Here is a 22,153-nt window from a genome sequence, read left to right as displayed (position 1 = left end):
CAAATAGAAAATACTTGTTAGGGGCGCCTGGGTGGCCCAGATGGTTAAGCATCTGCCTTCGGCTCAGGTCATGATCCCAGCATCCTGGGATCGAGTCCCGCATCGGGCTCCCTGCTCCTTGGGAGCCTGCTTCTCCCTCTGCCTCTCTCTCTGTCTCTTATGAATAAATAAATAAAATCTTTTTAAAAAATTTTTTTTTAAAAATTAAAAAAAAAAAAAGAAAATACTTGTTAGCAGAAGAAGTGTGGCCTTACTCCAACACCCTAAGGTGTAATTCTCCCAATGGGGTTCCTATAGCAACCTCTTCTGCCACAGAAAAGCTGAAGTTCATTGGATTTATGAGCCATAAGACCCAAGGAGCAGGGCAACTTTCCTGGCAACTGGACTTGCTGCCCAGCCCTTCCTTGCTCTGGGCCTCATTCAAAACCATAGCTTCACGTCATATCCAATAAATACTTTGCAACAGTACACCTAAATATGGTATATGTTGCCTCCAAAATCCAAACTTCCTTTAAGCATTGTGTCTCTTTCTTCATGGTGAAGGTGCAACACACCACAGACCACTATTTTTCAGCTTCTTTCCACCCACAATGGCCTAAAACTTTTACCTATGTGGCAGGGTCCTGGATATTTGTAGGATTTCTTTCTCTCTCTCTCTCTCTCTGGCATATATGGGTCTTACTAAGGCATTTAGGGTGATTGCTCTTTTTTTCTTCAAATTTTAATTTAAATTCTAGTTAGTTAACATATAGTATAATATTGGCTTTAGGAGTGTGATTACTATTTCTTGTGCACCAGAGGCAGTAAGCATAATGTCGTCAGTTGATATTCTGTGGGATGTCAAGATTATCTTATGACAAAGAGCAGGAACATTGATATATCCCTGTGGTAAGACAGTGACAGTGTACACCTGTCATTCCAATAGAAAAGAAACTGATTTCTGGGGCACCTGGGTGGCTCAGTAAGCTAAGCATCTGACTCTTGATTTTAGCTCAGGTCATGATCTCAGGGTCATGAGATCAATCCCCAAATGGGGTTCCACATTTGGTATGGAGCCTGCTTGAGATTCTCTCTCTATTTTCCCTCTGTCCCTCCCCTCCCTCATTCTCCTGACTCTGTACACTCACACTCTATCAAAAAAAAAAAAGAAAAGAAAGAAAAAGAAAAAAGAAACCGATTTCAATGGTCTTTTAATTGACTGATATAGAAAAAAGGCATGTGCTAGATTATTAGCCCTCACGGGTTCCATTATTCCCCTTGAAATAAGATTGCCCAGTGCCAAGGGCTATGACATCTTTTAAGTCTTTGAAGGTGCTCTAATCTATGCAATTTCTCTAGGAATGTAGCATTAATTTTATGTTTCCTGTTGTAGCAGGGAATGTGGTAGGGCAAGCACAGTTCCACTTGGCCCTTCCTACCATAATTTTCCTTACTCCATGGTCAAGGAACCAGTGTGAAGATTTGGATAATGACTAAGTATACCTATTCCCACTATATATTCTGAACCTAGAGAAATAACCAGTGAACAGGTATTACAGACCCACTGTGAGATGGATCTGGATCAAGGTCCTTCTGTCACTTGACCTCTATTAAGCCTTACTCTGACTGGTGGACCACAGTGGGATTTTGGGTCCCCAAGACTAGTATTAACATAAGACAGACTGTAGCTAATAACACCCCAAAGGTCTGAGTACGTCCTGTTCCACATTCAGACTCAACCTCGCAAATGGCTACAGATCTCTCTGTAGAGAAGGCTTGGAGTAGTCATTCTCAAATTTTAGCATACATCAGAATCACAAGAAAGGCTTGTTAAGGTACAGATTGCTGGACCACTTGCAGAGTTTCTGATCCAGCGAAGCTGGGGCAGAGCCCAATAATTTGCATTTCTGGCAAGTTCTTAGGTGATGCAGATGCTGTTGGAGATGCACTAGGAAAACCGCTAACTGGGAGAAAGATTTCTAGAATCCGCCCATGAAAGAGACTCACACCCTCCCACCTCCCACCGGACCAAAGGACTTTGAGTCTAGGAAAATGACTTAAGTAGAGGAACTGGGTAAAAGACTGTACAATACAATTTGCATCCAATTTCTGCCCACCAGGGCTAGATGTTTCCACTTGCACAGGTCAAGTAGCACATTAGTAAGCTGTCCATCTATTTCATTGCTAGGAACACTATGATCAATTAGATAACACCACAGATCCCTGTGGGCAAAGCACATAAATTACCACTTGTCCCTACAGTTTATATAGTAATCTCATTTACCTTATTGCTCATGGTTAGGTGCCAACATCTGACCTCTACCACTCATGGATTCCATTATCCCCCTTGATTGCCCATTCCCAAGAAGGCATCTCCTATCCCCATCTCTTGCCTCCTAAAGAAGCCTCTACAGTGCTTTTCAAAGAAGCTACCGTTCCCCTCATTAATACTTTTCTTGTTGCGTTGGAGAAGGAAGCATCTTTTGGGGCCCTTCAGAGGTGTACAGTTAGTGGTTGCACATCACAGGTACACTCCAACATTCCCATCTCTCTCAACTTTGCACTCCTTCCTCTACTTTGCTCCTCATATAGTCTGAGAACCAGCAGCATCAGCATCACTTAGAAGTTTGTTAGAAATGCAACATCTTGGGTTTCACCCCAGACTTAGTGAATCAGAATCTAGAGTTTAACAAGACTCCCATGTAAATCACATGCGCATCAAAGTTTAAGAAGCATTGTTCTACAATATGTCAGTGAGGTTCTAACATCTCAACCTCATTGATCAAAGGCCACTGTTGAGTCTACACTTCCAGTAACCAACCCAACAGACTATTAACATCACTCCCAGGTGCTGAGCTAATACAGTTCCTGGGTGAGGGCACCAATATCAATAAACTGACAAGCTCCCAGGTGATGCTGCTGCTGCTGCTGTCTGAAGAACTGTCTTTGAAAACAACTACCAAAAAGAGAATTATTCATTTCCAGGACTGCAGCAAGATGAAGGATCTGGGGACTTAACCTCTCTCTCCTATCACCCACTGATCTCCTGCTGCTGCCTCCTATGGACCAAACTCAAACAGAAGCTGGAGGGCAAGGATCCTGAGTAATTCAGTCTAGAGAGGTCAGCCTTCCAGAAAACAGAGCAGGGTAGAGAAGAGTGGGAGCATGGATGAGGTTGGAACAACAGGGAATAATCAGAACCACCAGAAGCAGGAGGATGCATAGATCAATGAAAAATGGATTGATAGATGAACTGACATATATCTGAATGAAAGGATAGAACAATAACAATGGTCAATATTTGATGAGTGTTTATTATGTGCCAGCCTCTAAACTAAGGACTTTACTCGGATTATCTCACTTAATCCTAAGAAGTAGATCTAGTACCATTCCTACTTTATAGATAAGGGTATTAAGACACAGGAATCGGGTAACTTGCACATGGTGACACAGCTAGCAAGTGGTGGAATTTGAATCCCAAGCAAGGCATTCTATCTGTAGAGTCTCACTCATCTGTACTGTTCTATGATCAATGGACATTTAGCAGACAGGCAGCATGGGATAGTGGTAAAGAGTGTAACCCTTACAGCACAAGACACCTAGGTACAAGACACTTACTTGCCATAGGGTCTTGGGCTCTAAACCTCATTTTCTTTATGTGTAAAATAGAAACAATAATATGTTAATAATAAAAATTATGGGCGCCTGGGTGGCTCAGTCGGTTAAGCGTCTGCCTTCGGCTCAGGTCATGATCCCAGGGTCCTGGGATCAAATCTCACATTGGGCTCCCTGCTGAGCAGGGAGTCTGCTTCTCCCTCTGTCCCTCTCCCCCACTCATGTTCTCTCTCTCACGCTCTCTCATAAATAAATAAATAAATAAATAAATAAATAAATAAAATGAATAAATAAATAAAAATTACTTCGTAGTTTTGTTGGGAAAGTTAGTAAAGTGGAGTCCTTGATACAGAGCCTAACAGAGTAAACGATTAGAAATATGATTACTATTATTATTATTAATGGATGGAAAGAAAGATAAGTCAGAAATTTATGAGAGAAACACCACCCCATCCAAAAGAGGGTCCAGAGCTTGGGTGGGATGGTTGAAAGGGTGTTCCACATATTAATTTCCCTTTTGAGTCCTGGTCTTTCTCATAAGGATGGGAAATCAGTTGTCCCTTCCTCTATCTGTCGATTCCTTGAAATTTGGGGATTGTCTGAGTATGAGCTGACCAGCCCCTCTCCTTAAAAATCCCCTCTTGGTTCCCAGGATTGAGAGCAGGGGAAAGACGAAGGGAGCTATTCCAGGCCAGCCTCCCTCCAGCTGTTCTGCTGACCCAGGTGTTGGACGTACGAACATGGCAAATAGAGAAAGGGGCAGCGCTGGCTGAGCCAAGAGGTTGAATCCCAGAGGCCTGAGATGGGTGTCGGGCCTCTTCCCCAGGAACATTCCCTTTCGACTCCGCTTGTCCCAAGGAAGGGACTGGTTCCCAGATAACGAATGGGCAGCATAGGGAGGTTACCCCAGGCTTCGTGACTGTTCTGAGAGGACCAGAGAGACTTCTTCACCACCACCCGCACCAGAGAGAAGAGAAGAACCACAGAGACAAGAACGAGAATGAGGGATAAACTTAGGGAAGGGGATGCAACCCTTCACTCTGACGCCCCAAACCTAACCATCACCTTTGAAAGCCAGCCCTATGGTTCATGATGCAAACGCCACCAAGAAGGCGAGACTGCAGAGCCTGTATCTTTGGCTGACAGGGCGACGTCCCTTCTCTTGGACAGAGTGCGGACTGCTTAGATTCTCAGAGATGAAGCCAAAAAAAGCAGAAGAGCAGGGAAGCTACTGAGGCAGGAAGAAGGGGGGCTGGGTCAGGTTCTGTCAGACAGAGGGGGACAAAGGGGAATCCACGGAATCGAAGCGGAGGGGAATTTCTGAGCAGGGAAAGTGAAAGTTCTGAGCCATAAATAAGAAGCAGTTGCAGCTTCGCACAGGCTTTCACACACATTCCCAGAGCCCTCACTGCCCGCAAGGACGCCTGTGCGCGTCCCATCGCTCCCTCCCGCGGCCAGCCGAGTTTCAGCCCCCAAGACTCAGGCCCGCGCCCACTGTCTCACGGTCTGTCTGCCTCTGTCCGCCCTCCATGGCATCGCAAGCAGCTGCAGTGCTGGCCCTCAGCCTGCTGATTCTCCAGACCTCCCCGGGTAAGGCGGAGGGAAGGCTTATGGTGGGCATGGGGGAGGGGCGTCTAAATCTCAGACTCCTTGGCGCTGGATGTGAGGGACACAGAGTTAGGTCTGCATGTTTGGGTGAGCCTGAGAGTTCCCTGAGCCTTGTGAGTGTGGGTATGACTGGGCCCCTGAATTCAATGTTTGTCAGTCTCTTGGGGTGTGCCCGGGCCGATGGCTAGCCTTCTCTCTGCAGCCTCTCTTTCCTGCTGCCTCAGTTTCCCAGACGGGAGAGAACAGTATGCATTTGTTTACAGTGGGGAAAAAGGGAGATGCTGAGACAGGGCTAATAGTCCAAATATTTAACAATTCATAACTTCTCTAACCCCAGTCTCCTACTACCTTAGCCCTCACTCCTCAGCTCCCCAACCCCATGCTGTGAGCAGCATCAACTCTTCATTTATGCAGCAGTTGAGAGGTCCTAGGGGAGAGGTTGGGGTGACCAGGGCAGCGGCTGTTTACCAAACAGCTTAGAAGTACTTCAATATATTTAGCAAACATACCGGCTGACTAACAGGTTTAACGCCCCCCTCCCCAAACACACACACACACTTGTCCTTCATCCCACTTCGGGCCATAGGGCCGTGGCCTCCCCTCCTCAGGGTGTCCTGACACTACCTTCTTTCTCCCACCCGCACCCCAGCTCTGGGTGGTGCCAACGACGCTGAAGACTGCTGCCTGTCTGTAACCCAGCGCCCCATCCCAGGGAACATCGTCAGAGCCTTTCGCCACCTCCTCATCAAGGACGGCTGTAGAGTGCCTGCTGTTGTGTGAGTTGTGGGAGGACCTCGTGTAGCCTCATCTCCCCCATCAGCCACCGGTGATACCCCACCTTCCTATCTGCCTTCTCCTTGCCAAGCCCAGCCTCTTCAAGGAAGCCCCTGAAACAGGTTCCCAGATGTGGTCCCCAGCCTCTGCCCCTCACACCAAGAGCCTGCCAGGAGGCTGGGTTCCAGGGCTACATTCTCTCTGACCTCTGACCTCTGACTCCAGGTTCACCACACTGAGGGGTCACCAGCTCTGCGCACCTCCAGACCAGCCCTGGGTGGACCGCATCATCCGGAGACTGCTGAAGAACTCTGCAAAGGCAAGCCCGGCCCTCCCCAGCCCTGCCTCCTCCCTCAGAGCCCCTGCCCCAGACCCTAACCCATGACCCTGCCTCTCCTTCCTCCCCTAGAACAAACGCCACAGTAGTTAGCCCCTGACAGCCCTGGAGGGAGCCCTGTGTCTGAGTGAAGGGATGTGACTCACTGCAGCCCTGGGGAACCAAGGATCAGAAGGGAGGACCAGGCCTCCAGCGACTCTGCACCAGACCTGACCCAGCCGGGACGGGGCCTGGAGTGTGAGTGTGAGTGTGAGTGTGAGCAGGGGTGAGTGTGGCGTAGCAGGAGTGCAGCTTCTTCTCTACACCCAGACCACAATGCTTCCAATAAAGCCCGACTGGTACCCACGGATCTGTCTGTCTGCTCTTTGTTGTCTGTCTGGAAGGACCAGAATAGGAAATGGAGAGATGGAATGGCAGATCTCATTTTCCCTCTGCAACCTGAGCAACCTCCTCATGGACCCCTACTTAACGCCCTGCGTTCTCAGGACCAGTTCCCATGATCGGAGCCCCACCTGGTCTCCTCATAGCCCTCTCACTCTCCACGGTTCAGCAATACCAAACCTGTGCCTGTTCTCTGATTGAGCCAAACTCTTTCATGCCTCCCAGTCTTTCTTCTCCAAGGCAAGGTATCCAGGTGTCTCAGGGATCAGGTGTCACCAGGGGGAAGGGAGTTGTCAAGAACCAGCTTTCCTGGCTGGGGGCAAGAAGAGACCCAGCTCTACTGCCAGGAGCGGGGAAAGTACCCGTCCACCCCCGCCATTCCCTCTGTCTGGAACACTCTTCTCTCTCACCAGCTCACCTGCCTTCCCATCTGGGTCTTGATGACTTTCTCCAGGAAGCCTCCCCTGACTCAAGGCTAGATTAAGTAGCCTCCCTCCCTCCCAAACTCCCAGGGCCCTTGCCCCTCTCCCCTTGCAGCTCTCATCACACTGAGTTATAACTGATAGTTTGTCAGCCTTCCTCAAGAGGGATCACATCTATTTTGGTTTCCACTGTCTCCCTGGTGGTCTCACTGCCTGGCACAAAGTAGTCACTCAATAAATATTTGTCTAGAAAATGAGTACAGGGGCGCCTGGGTGGCTCAGTCGTTGGGCATCTGCCTTCGGCTCAGGTCATGATCCCGGGGTCCTGGGATTGAGCCCCGCATCGGGTTCCCTGCTCGGCGGGAAGCCTGCTTCTCCCTCCCCCACCCCCCTGCTTGTGTTCTCTCTCTGTCAAATAAATAAATAAAAATATTTTTTAAAAAAATAGAAAATGAGTACATATGTGAGGAAAGGCTCAGTAGCCAGTGGTGAGGGCCCATCTGTCCACACAGAATCTGACCTTCAGGCTAGCCTTCCTCTCTCACTCAGTTAGGCTGGGCCAGGTCCAGCCCCATCTGAGCAATCCTGGGGCCACACTTGTCAGAGATACTGACAGATAGACCTGGGAGCCAGAAGGCGGAATGGAAGAGGGCCCAGAGGGTGGAAAAAGGAGCGGCCAGGGAGCTAGGGAGATTTAGCATGGAGGAACCCCACCACCTGCAGCCCCTGTGGGCACCTGGGCCAAGGCAACACTAAGATCAGGGAGTTACAGAGAAGGAGTCTCCTCTTCGGGAGATGAAAGCGCTGTGACTCTTGGAGCATACCACAGGGCTGCTCTGGAAGGAGTGAACTCCTCACGCCTGGGAAGTCCCCTGGGGAAGCTGCTGTCTCCCACTTGGGCCTCTAAGGGCCTGTCCCATTGAGAGCAGCAAGACTGCGGCACTGGGGTTGGATGACAGCTATGACAGCGGACTGAGCATTGTTACCTGGGAAGGGAGGGGGTCATCATTTACCAGCTATACCTCATCTGATAACAAAGCCAGGCCTGGGCAGTCTGGGAAGGGGAGCAGTGGTGAGGGGGTTACGCCAGCCCTTCCTCACGGAGCTGAGTGCATAGCAGCTTCCTTCTCCCCTCTGCTCCCAGAAGTAAGGTATTCAAAATCTCAGATAGCCCATCTCCTAGAGCCCCAGGAGTGGGCGGGATGCAAGAACAACTGTTACAGCTGGGAAGTGTGGCCCTGCTGCCTGGAGGAAATGAGCCATCCGACTCATGCCCCTGTGCACCCATCCATTTCGCCATCGCGGCACCCATTAGCCTGCCAGCCAGCCATCTGCTCCTCCACCCATCTACTCATCCATCCATTAATTCATCCATTAAGGCAGCCAACCATGGAGCCCCCGGGGGCCCAGCTACAGACAGGTGTCTCAGGGATCCTGTGCCCAGGGTGCCCCAGCAGGCAGAGGACAAACACAGGCGTGAGGGGCACATTGCTTCAACTCCTTCTCAGTTCCCAGGGAAGCCAAGTGGAAGTCAGCCTGCCACAGAGGAAGACAGAAAACCTCCCTTCGGACTCTTGGGGGAAAACCCCAGACAGAGTAGGGGAGCGAGGGCAGGAGCCCTGAGGAAGATGCTACCATGACAGAAGCCCTGGACGCTACCTCCCTGCCACGCCGCTGAGGGGGCTACAGGAACAAGTCCTGAGCTCAGTGCCCAGCCCTCAGCCCTGCTTCGGCACTTCACTGAGCCGCTCCAGGCAAGTCTCTTCCTTACTCCCCATCTCCAAAACCTTAGTTCCCCATCAGTCAGGTGTACGGGGAGAGGTGCTTAATTTTTAAGAGTCCCTCCAAAGATTTGACTCATGAATCTTTGGGTCTCAGGCTAAACCCCCAGCATTCACACAGGCTCCCCAAAGTCATGCACCTTCAGAAATGTCCCTACTTCTTGGGGCCTCAGGGACCACCCTCTGGGAACAAAGCAAGAACTGAGACTCAGGAAGAAAGTAATTCAGGAGCTAGTGAAGGGGCTTGGATCGAACAGCCGCTGGCCAGACCCTGGAGGCCTGGGGAATAAAGAATTTCAAGAAAGTCTGAGGAGGTGGACACCCGAGTACCACAGAGAGCAGGCATTTAGCCCTCCCTACCCCTTCTCCAGCCCGTGCCTTCCCGTCCCCAGCCACCAACCCCTCCTGGGCACTGGGTCCTAGCCTCTTCTCTCCCTGCCACATACATGAGGGCTTAGCCCAGCAATCTGTGACTTGTCCCTACCCACTTAAACATTCTCAGCACTGTGACTTTATGTAATCACACCTGCTCCCTGTTTTACTATGATTTACTGACAAGGGTGTGTCGCTATCCTGAGTTCTGGCAGGCCAGAGGCCGACCTGCCTACCTGACAATGATGAGGCTGTCACCTTCTCCAAGGGACGGTGTGGACTTCTGGCTCCCCAACCAGAATGCAGGGGCCTTGCTGCCCGCCTCTGAGAAGACACCCTGTCTAGGGCACACAGCGCCTGCTACCGGTTTAAGGCCAACAGCTGAGTGAAAACTCCCTACCCTGAAGGCCTAAGGCCCCAGCAGCCAACCTCTCCCTAAAGGGACCTGACATCGCTGCTCAGAGAGCTCCCGGCTCCCATCTACAGGATGGACAACAAACTCCCTGTCCTGTCTACTGATAGAGTTCTCAGAGAAAGGGATTGGACCTGTTCGTCTCCATTGCCAACCCTGCTCCGCTCTGGGGTTGGCACAAAACAAGCCCCAGAACTCATCTGATTAACAAAAAATGTAACTGAAAACGGCCCTTTCCCACGATGCCCCGCCCAACTCATACCAGGAGTACATCCAGTTCTCAAGACATTGGGACTGCCTCTGTTGCATGGGTAAGTGTTTGGTAAGAGCCAGCCCCATACGGTTTTGATCATATTTTCATCAGCTCATGTTCAATTTCTCGGTAAGCCCCCACCCCCACGCTCCCCTCCTCTGGCCTCCGGGAAACTCAGAAACAGTCAGAAAAATCTTGGAAATAACAGTCTCACAACGGAGCAGGACTCCCAAGTGGGGAATTTCCTCAAGAACCCCTCTGTAAGAATAAGCCGGCACTCCTGGGCAGAGGACTTCCTCAGTGGCTCCTGAGACTTGTCCCCATGGAAAGACAAGCGGTGTTGCACTAGCTAGTTCACCACGAGTGCTGGGCACTGCTTTAAGTACTAGTATAATTCTTACGCTACAGCTAAGGAAACTGAGGTGCAGAGATTAAGTAACTTGCCCAGGCTGGACAGATGGTAAAGTGGCAGAGCTGGGGGCATCCCAGCTGGGCAGTTTGGCTCCAGAATCTGTACTCTAAGTTACCACACATACCACCTCGTGAGTTGACCCATCTCCTAAATAAAAATGGGAAACAATACAGCAGGACCAGGTCTGAGGAAGTGGCTCTCAAGGAATAGGGAAAGCCATTAACTTTGGGGTGCTAACCATGTGCCAGGCTCCAAGCAGAGTCCTTTATGTGCATTATATCACTGCATCCTCTAACAACCCTATGAGGTGGAGATCACTAGTCCCATTTTATAGATGAGGAAATCGAGGCACAGAGAGGTAGTGTGAGCTCCCAAGTCCACTAAACTAGTAAGTGGCATTGCTGAGAGGAAATAGGCACAGTTCTCCAAGGCTATTCAAGTCTCAGTATTCCCAAGGAGGAGCAGTGGAGATGGAGATCAGGCCACAGATATGCTCACATCCTTACCTCCATTCCCAGGGGAGTATCAGAGGCCAGGACCAGGTGATGTTAAAAGGACAGGAGGAATGAGGGGTAGGGCTTGGGATCCTGAAAAGTAGGGGCAGGACAAGGGGGTCGTGTGGGCAAGGATTCTGGAAGGGGTGGGGCCAGCCTTTAGAGTCAGGGAGGGTGGGTGGTACCTCCACAGAGCAGAGAATCTGGGGATCACAGAGGTGGGATAAGACTCCTGAAGGACCGGCTTCTGAGGGCCATGTCCATCTCCTGAGGGCCTAGGATCAAGCAGGACAGGGGAGTAGAACAAGAACGAGGGTAAAACCTCCAAGGATCAGAGTAAATGAGGGAGTCAGACCTCTTTGCCCCGCTCCCATCCCTAGGACCTTCTAGCCTTCCATGGGTCCTGTAGGGAGGCAGAAGACATGAACTGCCCTGGGCTCCAACCCAGTGAAAGTGGGATGGCTTTAACCCCAGCAGCTTCCACCTTGTCCTACCAGGACAACCTGATCCCCCAGGGCTCTGGATCTCAGAGTCGCAGTCCCTGGAAATCTGGACCCATCACCATCAAAACCTCAGTCACCTTGTGATCTCATACCTGTCAGATCATTATTTCAAGAAATCTCCTCCAAGAAGAAGCCACCCCTTCCTACCAGGGGCCCAACATTTTAAAAGCCCTTCCTCGGGGCGCCTGGGTGGCTCAGTCATTAAGCGTCTGCCTTCAGCTCAGGTCATGATCCCAAGATCCTGGGATCGAGCCCCGCATCGGGCTCCCTGCTCTGCGGAAAGCCTGTTTCTCCCTCTCCCACTCCCCCTGCTTGTGTTCCCTCTCTCGCTGTGTCTCTCTCTGTCAAATAAATAAATAAAATCTTTAAAAATAAATAAATAAAAGCCCTTCATCAATTCACAAACACTGACTGACAGGACATCCTAATACCTAATGATGTCCCCATTGCTGACAGGACCCCCATTAATGTCAAGGCCCCCATTACTATCAGGTTACCATTCCTCTCAGGAAATCTTAACCACTGTCAGGAACACCATGCTTGTCAGGCAAGACATCAACATTGTATAACTCCAGGGACACCGTTTTCCCTGTAGTCTATGTAAATGGCTCCTCTTGGCATGGCAGCCCTAAGTGTCAGAATATCTGTTAGTGTAGGGCCCCCAGTAGTCTCAGGGCTGCCATGATATAGGGTCCTAACCCTGGCAAATCCTTGTGTCTAAAGTGATGCCACATCACTGGAACCCAGAACATTTATTCTTACCAGGCACTGTTCTAGGTGCTGGGGATACAATAGTGAACAAGACAAGATACGGTCTTGGGCCTCATGAAGCTGAATGAAACCCTCTAATGAAGGTTACATTACCCACCTCCGCACACGAAAAGGCTCTCCTCCAGGCACATCTCTGGGCACAGGGCTAAGGGGACGTGCCCACCTGGAACTTGTGCTTCTCCTTCTAGAGCACATCTCAGGAACTGAAAACTCAAGAACTCTCTGCCCAAGTGGCCCCAAGCAGCTTCCAAAGTCCGTGCAGGCCTCTTCCTCAGAGCCATCCTTCCTAGAATGGTTTGCATCACTCCCTGCATCTGGAGGGTTGCCAAGAGGTAGCTATTTCCAGGGAACAGTGAAGGATCTTATATGTATGGGGCCAGACCGCCTACACCAGGCACATGAGGCCCTTCATGGTTCATGATGGAACTGAGGGTAGAAGAGGAGGGGGTGGGAAGAGAAGGGGTACAAGTAGAGCACTGGAGCTTGGCTCTCCCTTTACCACTTCATTCCATCATAGAACTCCAAGTAGTCCAAAAATTCTAAATTTGAACCTGGCCTTTGAATTGCTCTAAATGCATATTTTTCAAGACAGTAAGAGAGAGATTTTTATTTGACAATGTGTTAGCTTGATTTATAACTTTAAAATATTTATTTTTGGGGGTGCCTGGGTGGCTCAGTTGTTAAGCGTCTGCCTTTGGCTCGGGTCATGGTCCCAGGGTCCTAGGATCGAGTCCCACATTGGGCTCCCTGCTGTGCAGGAAGCCTGCTTCTCCCTCTCCCTCTGCTGCTCCCCCTGCTTGTGTTCCCCCTCTCGCTGTCTCTCTCTGTCAAATAAATGAATAAAATCTTTTTTAAAAAATAAAAATAAAGTTGGTTTTTTTTTTTAAAGATTTTATTTACTGGGATGCCTGGGTGGCTCAGTCGGTAAAGATTTTATTTATTTATTTGAGAGGGAGACAGAGAGCATGAGCGGGGCTGGGGGGTGGGGGTTGGTACAGAGAGAGGGAGAAGCAGACTCCCCATGGAGAAGGGAGCCCAACACAGGGCTCGATCCCAGGACCCCGAGATCATGACCTGAGCCGAAGGCAGACGCTTAACCGGCTGAGCCACCCAGGCGCCCCATAACTTTTAAATATTTAGATACATGGTATGTTGTCCTTCATTTGCACTGTTGCTCCAAGCCCCACAAATGTTAGGTGATCAGCTCACCAGGTTTTACCTCTGGAATCACAACTACAGTGCCCCTGGAAAACACACATCAGTTCTGCCACCACTCCTATCACCATCAAAATAGATTCTCTACTAATCCTGCTCCTTTGCATCACTACTCTCTTCCTATTCACAATCCTTGGAAGGTGTTTCTGATGGGTTAAACCTAAGTCATGTGCCCAAGGCCTAACAGCAAAAGGGGGGAGAATTAGTATGTGACCTTTGGGTATTTTATGATGGAACATAACTATTGGTAACTAAGACTAATAGGAAATTCCTCAAATATAGAAAGGGGTTAAGGTTGTAGGCAGTGAAAACAATGATAAATACCTCCACAGTCTACCCTCTGGCTATCCAACATCAAAATACACCCTTTGTCCCAAACCCTAGGCTTCTAAAAAATTTAAAGGTATCACCAAATATAATATCACTTTTGCTTATACAACCAAAAAAACTTCACTACTCCTCAAAGAGAGACTATTCAGAGTTTTAGCAATTACCACATCTGTCTTAGTCAGCTTGGGCTGCCAAAATAAAATACCATAGTCTGGGTATTTATTTTCTTATAATTCTGTAGATTACAAGTTCAAGATCAAGGTCTTACAAGCTCAAGATCAAGGTGCCAGTATGGTCAGTTTCTGGCGAGAGCTCTCTACCTGTCTTGCAGATGACCACCTTCTCACTATGTCCCATGACAGAGAGAAAGAGATCTCTCCCTCTTTCTTTTCTTCTAAGGCCACAGTCCTATCAGATTAGGGCCCTACCTTTCTGACTTCATTTAATCTAAATTCCTTCCTAAAGACCCTATCTCCAGATACAGTCACACACAACCAATTTGGCCCACAGCAAAATCCAATTCTAAATCCAAGATCTTAGGGTAACATCGATTCTTCTTCTAGTTTGTTATAATCTCATCTCTACTCTACAGTACCTGGTTACCACCAACAACACACCTGATGGGTCAGGATAGGCTAGGTTATGTTGCAATAACAGATGACACCAATCTGAGTACCTTAACACAACAAAACTCTATTTCCCATGTATACCGAGCCTGCTATGGGTCTAGGCGGGTCCTTAGCACAGCTGGTTTCCATGTGGTGGCTCAACGTTCTAGGCTGCCTTGATCTTTTGGCATGCTCCTTCATCTCAACACATGTTTCCATGATCACTGCAGCCAGGAAAGACAGTCAGGGGATCTCTTGTTTAAACATTTCTATCCATAAACGACACATGCCATTTCCATACGCATTTCATTGGCCAAAGTGTGTCATACAACCATGCTTAATTTTTATTAAAAAGATTTTATTTTGGGGGCGCCTGGGTGGCTCAGTCGTTAAGCGTCTGCTATCCGCTCGGGTCATGATCCCGGGGTGCTGGGATCGAGCCCCATGTCCGGCTCCCTGCTCAGCGGGAAGCCTGCTTCTCCCTCTCCCACTCCCCCTGCTTGTGTTCCCTCTCTTGCTGTCTCTCTCTCTGTCAAAAAATAAATAAAATCTTTAAAAAATAATACTAATCCTATTTTTAAAAGATCTTATTTTGATAAATAAAGAGAAAGAGCGTGGAAGAGAGCATGAGCAGGGGGATGGGCAGAGGGAAAGGGTCAAGCAGACTCCCTGCTGAGCAGGCAGCCTGACTCAGGGCTTGATCCCAGGGTACTGGGACCAAGCGCCACCCCCTCTTCACCCTGGGCTCAGCAGGGAGTCTGCTTCTCCCTCTCCCTCTGCCCGTCCCCCCCAATCATGTGCATGTGCTCTCTCTCAAATAAATAACGAAAATCTTAAAAAAAAAAAAAAGATGGAATAAAGGAGGATGATAGAAAAGTTAAGGAGGATGATAGAAAAAGTCTTCAGTTAAAGAAAGAGGGCCATTTCAAAACCAGGAGGAAAATACGGTTAGAAGCTATAGTCTGGAGTTAAGAAACTAGCCCTGGGGCTTAACTAGCATTTATTAGGTACTTCCTTCTCATACTGGTTTTCTATTGCTATATAACAAATCACCACACATTTAGGAGCTTCGAAAAATCCAAATTTATTATTTCACAGTTTCTGTGGGTCAAGGGTCCAGGTCCATGTTGACTGGGTCCTCTCTGCTCAGGGTCTCACCAGGCTGAACTTAGGCCTCAGCCAGGGCTGCAGTTTGATCTCAGAGTCAGCGTCCTCTTTCAAACTCACCGGGTGTTGGCAGTTGTGCTTGCAGGACTGAGGCCCTGAGCTCCTATAGCTGCCTCCCACGTGGCCCTCTCTACAACATGGCGGTTTGCTTCTTCAAAGCCAGCATGAGAGCATCGGCTGCTGCTTCTTTGTCTTTCTTTATTCCTTTCTTTCTTTTTTTTAAAGTAAACTCTACGCCACACATGGCGCTTGAACTCACGACTCCAAGGTCAAGAGTCACGTGCTCGGGATGCGTGCGCGGCTCAGTCAGTTAAGGGTCTGCCTTCGGCTCAGGTCATGATCCCAGAGTCCTGGAATGAGTCCCGCATCGGGCTTCTCTGCTCTGCGGGGAGTCTGCTTCTCCCTCTGCCGCTCCCTGCTTGTGCTCTTGTTCTGTCAAATAATAAATAAAATATTTTTTAAAAAAAGAGCCACATGCTCTCCTGAGTCAGCCAGGCACCCCCCCCCCTTTTTTTAAGAGAGAGAGAGAGAGAGATTGAGCACATGAGTTGGCGGGGGGTGGAGGTAGGGGAACAGAGGGAGAGAGAGTATCCTAAGCAGGCTTCAGGTCCAGCATGGAGCCCGGCTGCAGGGCTCTATCTAACAACCCTGAAATCATGACTTGAGCTGAAATCAAGAGCCGGATGCTTAACAAACTGAGCCACCAGGTGCCCCAAAACACCCCCCTTTTTAAATTTTCTTTTTTTAAGGCTGCTCTTTATTTCTTATCTCTAAACACTTTTTTAAGGGGCTCACCTGATTAGGTCAGGCCCATCCAAGGTCATCTCCCTTTTGATGAACTCAAAGTCAACTGATTAGGGACCTTAATCACATCTGCAAAATCCCTCTATTTTGTCATTTATCATAACCTAATCCCATATTAGGAATATCCCATAAGGATATTCCATCATATTTACAGGTCAAGAGGTTAAGGTGATCTCAAATCAAGGAGATACAGGGCATACACACCAGGGGCAGGAATTTTAGAATTATGTTCACCACACTTCCCCTGTGACTCATTCCCTCTACCTCCAACTGGCACTTCACCCGGTTGACATTCTGTAACTGCAAAGAGACTCAACCCTTCACACTCAAGGGATACTAGACCCTAGTGGTCCTGCCTGATTAAGGTCACAAGGATTTTCCATTAACTTTGACCACTAAGCATGGCATCACCAGGAGGAAGTGCCCCAAGTACCACAGGTATTACCCACAAACACATAGCTTCTCTCACCACTTGCCCTTCCCCTTCCTCACCCACATTGGGATTAATCCCAAACCCCTGTCCTTCCTCTGAGCCTCTTTGCTTACTGTTCATTCTACCTGGAATGTCCTCTCTCCTGCCTCACCCATCCTCGAGGCTCTGCAGAGATCCCTCCTCCATGTAGCCTCCTCTGCCTTCTCTCTGACCCCCCAGGGTTCTTCATCTCCAGCCACATAAATCACTTTCTATTTTGGATTCAGGGGCCCTTGTTTCCTGCACTTCTCCCAGCAAGGAACCCTGGGGCCTGGAGTAGCCCAAATTGCAGGAAATGGAGAGGGGATGTTCAGAAAATCCTGGCAGTGGTGTTATTTCAAGCTCAGAGGGCAGGAGGCAGGAAAGGGGGGTGTACTATTGCTCAAGACTTCTCCCCATCCTGATGTCCTGTCACCTCTGGAAGTCCTATGCAATGTTCTACCTACACCCTGGACTGAAGGGCCAAGCTCTGCCCCTCTGGCTGGGCCAGGACCTTCTGGATATGGACAGAAGGTTTAGAAAAGGATGGGGTGTGAAGCAGACCCCTTCCTACAATGAGGGACTTTCAGGGGTTGAGTCATTTGGTTTCTTGCTCATTTCCAGCTCCTTTCTGGAAGAAGACGGCCCAGCCTCCCCAGGCCAAAGCCCCCACTTCACAGGCCAGGAGCCACACATTTTCACTTTCTGCATACACTAGACGCCCTCTATAGGCCCCATGAGGTTGAGAGCCCAAGCCGGAAGCCTCATATCTCCTTTTCCCTATGCAATAGATGCTCCCTGCAGGCTCTGTAAGGTTGGGGATCACAAACGATGGACTGAACAGCAACCAGAATACACACCCACATACAAACAAGTGCTGACACCCTCACCCACTTACATATGTCCTACTCACACACACATACACAGCCAATCGCTCATATACACCACAGACATTTAATCTTATAATCACAATATGGACACGAGGGCATATCAGACACACATGATTCATGCACGTGTCATGGACACACAGACACACAAACACACATGGACACAATCTTTTGTCCTAGAGAGGAGTATTTGTTTGGAAGAAATAGGTTGAAAAGCCACCTGGGGAACAGGTGACATCCTGAGTGATATAAAAGGAGGCTGAACTGCTTCTAGGTCTAATAGTGCTTGTTGACTCGAGAGCCCTTTGTTTTGCCGGGTACTAGAATGGTTTTAGGTTTGGAACAGCGCAGATAAGAGTTGGGGTATAGCTATTAAAAAGAGAAATTTGGAGTTTGCAAGAGCTTAATCCATATAATTTGTATGAAAGCTCATTCTTAGAAGCTGGACTCTTGAACTCAGCAAGCTAGGTTGAACTGTCCTCGCTGCATCCAGGATACCATAAAGGGAAGTCTCCTGATACTGGCCATACAAGGTGGGTGATAAATGAGAACAGGGCTGGACCCAACCTTCACTGAGTTCCCACTGTCAGTGAGGCACATGTACTACTCACAGGATATACATTATTTCTATTTTACAGGTGAAGAAACTCTCATCTCTTCCCTCATTTGGCCCAGGTCACAAAGCCAGATTCAAACACAAGAGTTTGAATATTAAAATCTTGTTGTTTTCCTTCATTGGTAATGACAAATGCAAGGCATACATGCTCCCACACCCAGCTCATGTTCCCAAAACTATTGATCCGGACCAAGGATTGGCAAACTATGGCCCATGGGAGAGATCCAGCCTGCCACCTGTTTTTGTAAATAAAGTTTTATTGGAAGGCAGCCATGCCTATTCATTTATATATTGTCTGTGGTTGCTTTGGGGCTACAACAGCAAAGGTCAGTAGTCACTGTAGAGACAGTATAGCCAGTAAAACCCTAAATATTTACTATCTGGCCCCTTACAGAAAAAGTTTGCCAACCCCTGATTCAAACTCAGCCTCAGAACTGGAGTTAGCAAGTGAGACAAGGCTTATTGCCTTCAGAGTCTTAGCCCTGAAGGGTAGTCAAGTAAATAAATGAATGGGATAGAGCACAGATGAACAGGTGGATGGATTTTATAGGTAGTGTATCAGAGTTTGCTCCAAATACCAATGTTCTGCCATTTATAAGCTGGGAAACTTTGGAAAAATTTCTGGGTCTTAGGTTCCTCATCTGTAAAATGGGAATAATAGTAATTATTATTCAGAGCTCTTCCCATTGCAAATGACAAAAACCCAACTTAAAGTAGCTTAAGCAAAAAGTTAAAATTGTATCACATAAATAGGTCCATTAAAAATAGATTTTAGGGGCACCTGCATGACTCAGTCGGGTAAGCATCTGACTCCTGATTTTGGCTCAGGTCACGATCTCAGGATTGTGAGATCGAGCCCCACATTGGACTCCACAGCTGGGCATGGAGCCTGCTTAGGAGTCTCTCTCTCCTGCTCCCTCTGCCCATCCCCCCAGCCACGTTCTCTCTCCCTCTCTCTCAAAAAAAATTTTTTTAATAGATTTTAGTCTACTTCTGCCCTAGGTGTCCAAATGATGTTAACTCCATCTTTTAATTTATAATTCTTTTTAGGGAGTTTCATTCCTCTTGTAGATAGCAGGAAATATGGACCCTGGAAGCCTCAAGTCTACATTTTTATAGTAAGCGATCTAAAACAGAGGCCCTCTGGGGTGCCTGGCTGGCTCAGGTGGTAGAGCAGGTGACTCTTGATCTCAGAGTTGTGAGTTTGAGCCTTTTGTTGGGTGTAGAGATTACTTAAGAATAAAATATTTTTAAAAATAGGAGCACCTAGGTTAAGTGTCTGCCTTTGGCTCAAGTCATGATCCCAGGGTCCTGGGATTGAGTCCCGAGTCGGGCTCCTTGCTCAAATGGGGAGTCTGCTTCTCCCTCTAACCCTTCCCCCTGCTTGTGATCTCTCTCTCTCTCACGCTCTCTCAAATAAATAAATAGTTTTTAAAAAGTCTTTTTTTTTTAAGATTTTATTTATTTATTTGACAGAGAGAGACACAGCGAGAGAGGGAACACAAGCAGGGGGAGTGGGAGAGGGAGAAGCACACTTCCCGCGGGGCAGGGAGCCCGACACGGAACTCGATCCCAGGACCCTGGGATCATGATCTGGGCCGAAGGCAGACACTTAACGACTGAGCCACCCAGGCACCCCAAAAAGTCTTAAAAATATATATAAATAAGGGACAGCTTATTTATATAAGCTTTGACCCATAGACAAAGATGGGTGGACATGGACACATGGATGGCTGATAGAGAAGGCAGAAAAAACTGGGTCCACAGTTAAGTTTGTCACATCATATGCTCTAGGGCTGGAAAAGGAAACAGAGGAGCACTCTACAATTAGTCTCTTAGGAGAGGTCTCCTCCTCTGGTCTGTCTCTTGGGCCTCTTATCAGGTGAGGAAAGCACTTGCTCCCCTCCCTCCTACCTAGTTTCCTTGTCTCTGTGCGCTGACCAGCCCCTCTGCTCAGAAATTCTCTCTCCATCACCACGATAGGGAAAGCATGGTAGAAGGGGTATTCTAGGCCAGGTTCCCTTCAAGCTATTCCTCTGACTCAGCTTGGGGCATAGGAAAATGGGTCAACAGGGGAAAGGGTCAGTGCTGGCTGGGTCAGGAGGGTGAAGCTCTAGATCCTCAGATGTGAGATACAGGAATTGGATCTGCTTCCAAAATTTCCCTTTAGCGATACTTGTCTGAGGGAAGACCAGGTCTCAAATGACAGATACATAGGCACTGTCATGGGCCTAGGGAGACTTGGTGAACCTGAGAAGGGAACTTCTCCAGTTTTTTGTTTTTTAAAGACTTTTTCTTGAGTGAGTGCGAAAGAGAGAGCGTGCACACGAGCAGGAGTAGAAGCAGAGGCAGAGGGAACAGACTCCCCAACAAGCAGGGAGCCCGACCCATCTGGGGCAGGATCCCGGGATCATGACCTGAGCCTAAGGCACATGCTTAACTGAGCCACCCAGGTGCCTCCACCTTCTCCAGTTTTCTTGCTACTTGTCATTGTTCTAGGGAATCTGGGGAACCAGCTGGCTTCCACTTTTCCCACTCCTCCCATCCCCGGGTATCTTTTTTTTTTTTTTTTTAAGATTTTATTTATTTAGGGCGCCTGGGTGGCTCAGTCGTTAAGCGTCTGCCTTCGGCTCAGGTCATGATCCCAGGACTCTGGGACCATGACCTAAGCCGAAGGCAGATGCTTAACTGACTGAGCCACCCAGGTATCTTAGAACCCAGCCCCCCACCCCATTCCCAGGTATCTTAGAACCACAAAGAAGAGTTGAGGTGAGGAGAAGCCTCGGAGAGGTACTCCTTACTCTGACCTCTAATCTGGAACCAAGACTTGACCCCGAGCCTTGAGACTGATTGTTCAAATTCCTCCAGGAGAGGACACTGTAAACGTTCCCCTAAGGGTGACAGTGCCGACGCCCCCCTACACACACACCTTGCCTTGTCCAAACTGCTGATTTACTAAGATTCTCAGAACTAAAAGATAAAGAATCGGAAATGGGGGTGGGAAGGCTACTAAGGAGTTATGAAAGGGATAGAAGTTTCTTCTAGAGACAGTGGGTAAAATATTCAATGGAGGGACGCCTGGGTGGCTCAGTTGTGGGCAACTGCCTTTGGCTCAGGTCATGATTCCAGGGTCTTGGGATTGAGCCCCACATTGGGCTCCCTGCTCAGCGAGGAGTCTGCTTCTCCCTCTCTGCCATTCTGCCCCCCCCCCCGCCCACTTAATGTGCTCTCTAGCTCTGTCTCTGTCAAATAAATAAAATCTAAAAAAAAAAAAATTCATTGGAAAGGTATCTTACCAACTCATGTACTCCAATTCAATTCAGACACTAACCATTCAGCATCAGACTCCACAAGTTTAAGGGCACAGTCCCCAACATGTCTGCCCCCATTTGTAGGGTTCCCAGGCCATGTGCATTTCTGACCAACTGGCTACAAGCCCAGGGAGTTCCCAAGACCCCTCAGCTTCAATATTTCACTAGAAAGACTCATGAGAGTCAGGAGTGCTATACCTACAAGTTTTTTTTATAAAGGATATAAATCAGGAACAGCCTAATGAAGACACAGAGGGCAAAGTCTGGGAAGGTCTCAAATGCAGAGCTTCATGCGCTAAACCCCATTGGGCACATCACCCTCCTGGCACATCAATGTGTTCACCAACCAGGAAGTTCTACAAGCTCTGGTGTCCAGAGTTTTTATTGAAATTTCATTATGTAGGCATGACTGAATTGGCTGAAATCAATCTCCAGTGCCCCTCCCACTCCCAGAGGATGGGCAGGCTCAAAGCCCTGACAATTCAGTGACATGGTTGGTTTTTCTTGTGACCATCCCCGAGATGATCCTAAGTCATCTCATCTCTTAGCATAAACTCAGGTGTGACCATCCAAGGGGCTCATAAATAACAAAGACATTCCTATTACTTGGGAAATTCAAAGATTTAAAGTCTCCTTTTCAGAAATCAGGG

The 22,153-nt window shown here is 48.4% G+C and overlaps 1 protein-coding gene across 1 annotated transcript; it reads left to right on the top strand.

Moving 5' to 3' along the window:
• The first annotated feature begins 5,123 nt into the window (after positions 1-5,123).
• Positions 5,124-6,406, top strand: CCL19 (C-C motif chemokine ligand 19). Its single transcript, XM_021691639.2, has 4 exons — positions 5,124-5,184; positions 5,852-5,978; positions 6,202-6,295; positions 6,386-6,406. The coding sequence occupies exons 1-4, from the start codon at positions 5,124-5,126 to the stop codon at positions 6,404-6,406; spliced, it is 303 nt and encodes a 100-aa protein (XP_021547314.2).
• The last annotated feature ends 15,747 nt before the right edge of the window (positions 6,407-22,153 follow it).

The sequence above is a fragment of the Neomonachus schauinslandi genome, chromosome 13, assembly GCF_002201575.2.
Source record: "Neomonachus schauinslandi chromosome 13, ASM220157v2, whole genome shotgun sequence".
In the NCBI taxonomy this organism is placed as follows: Eukaryota; Metazoa; Chordata; class Mammalia; order Carnivora; family Phocidae; genus Neomonachus; species Neomonachus schauinslandi.
This window is presented reverse-complemented; position numbering and strand designations above follow the sequence as displayed.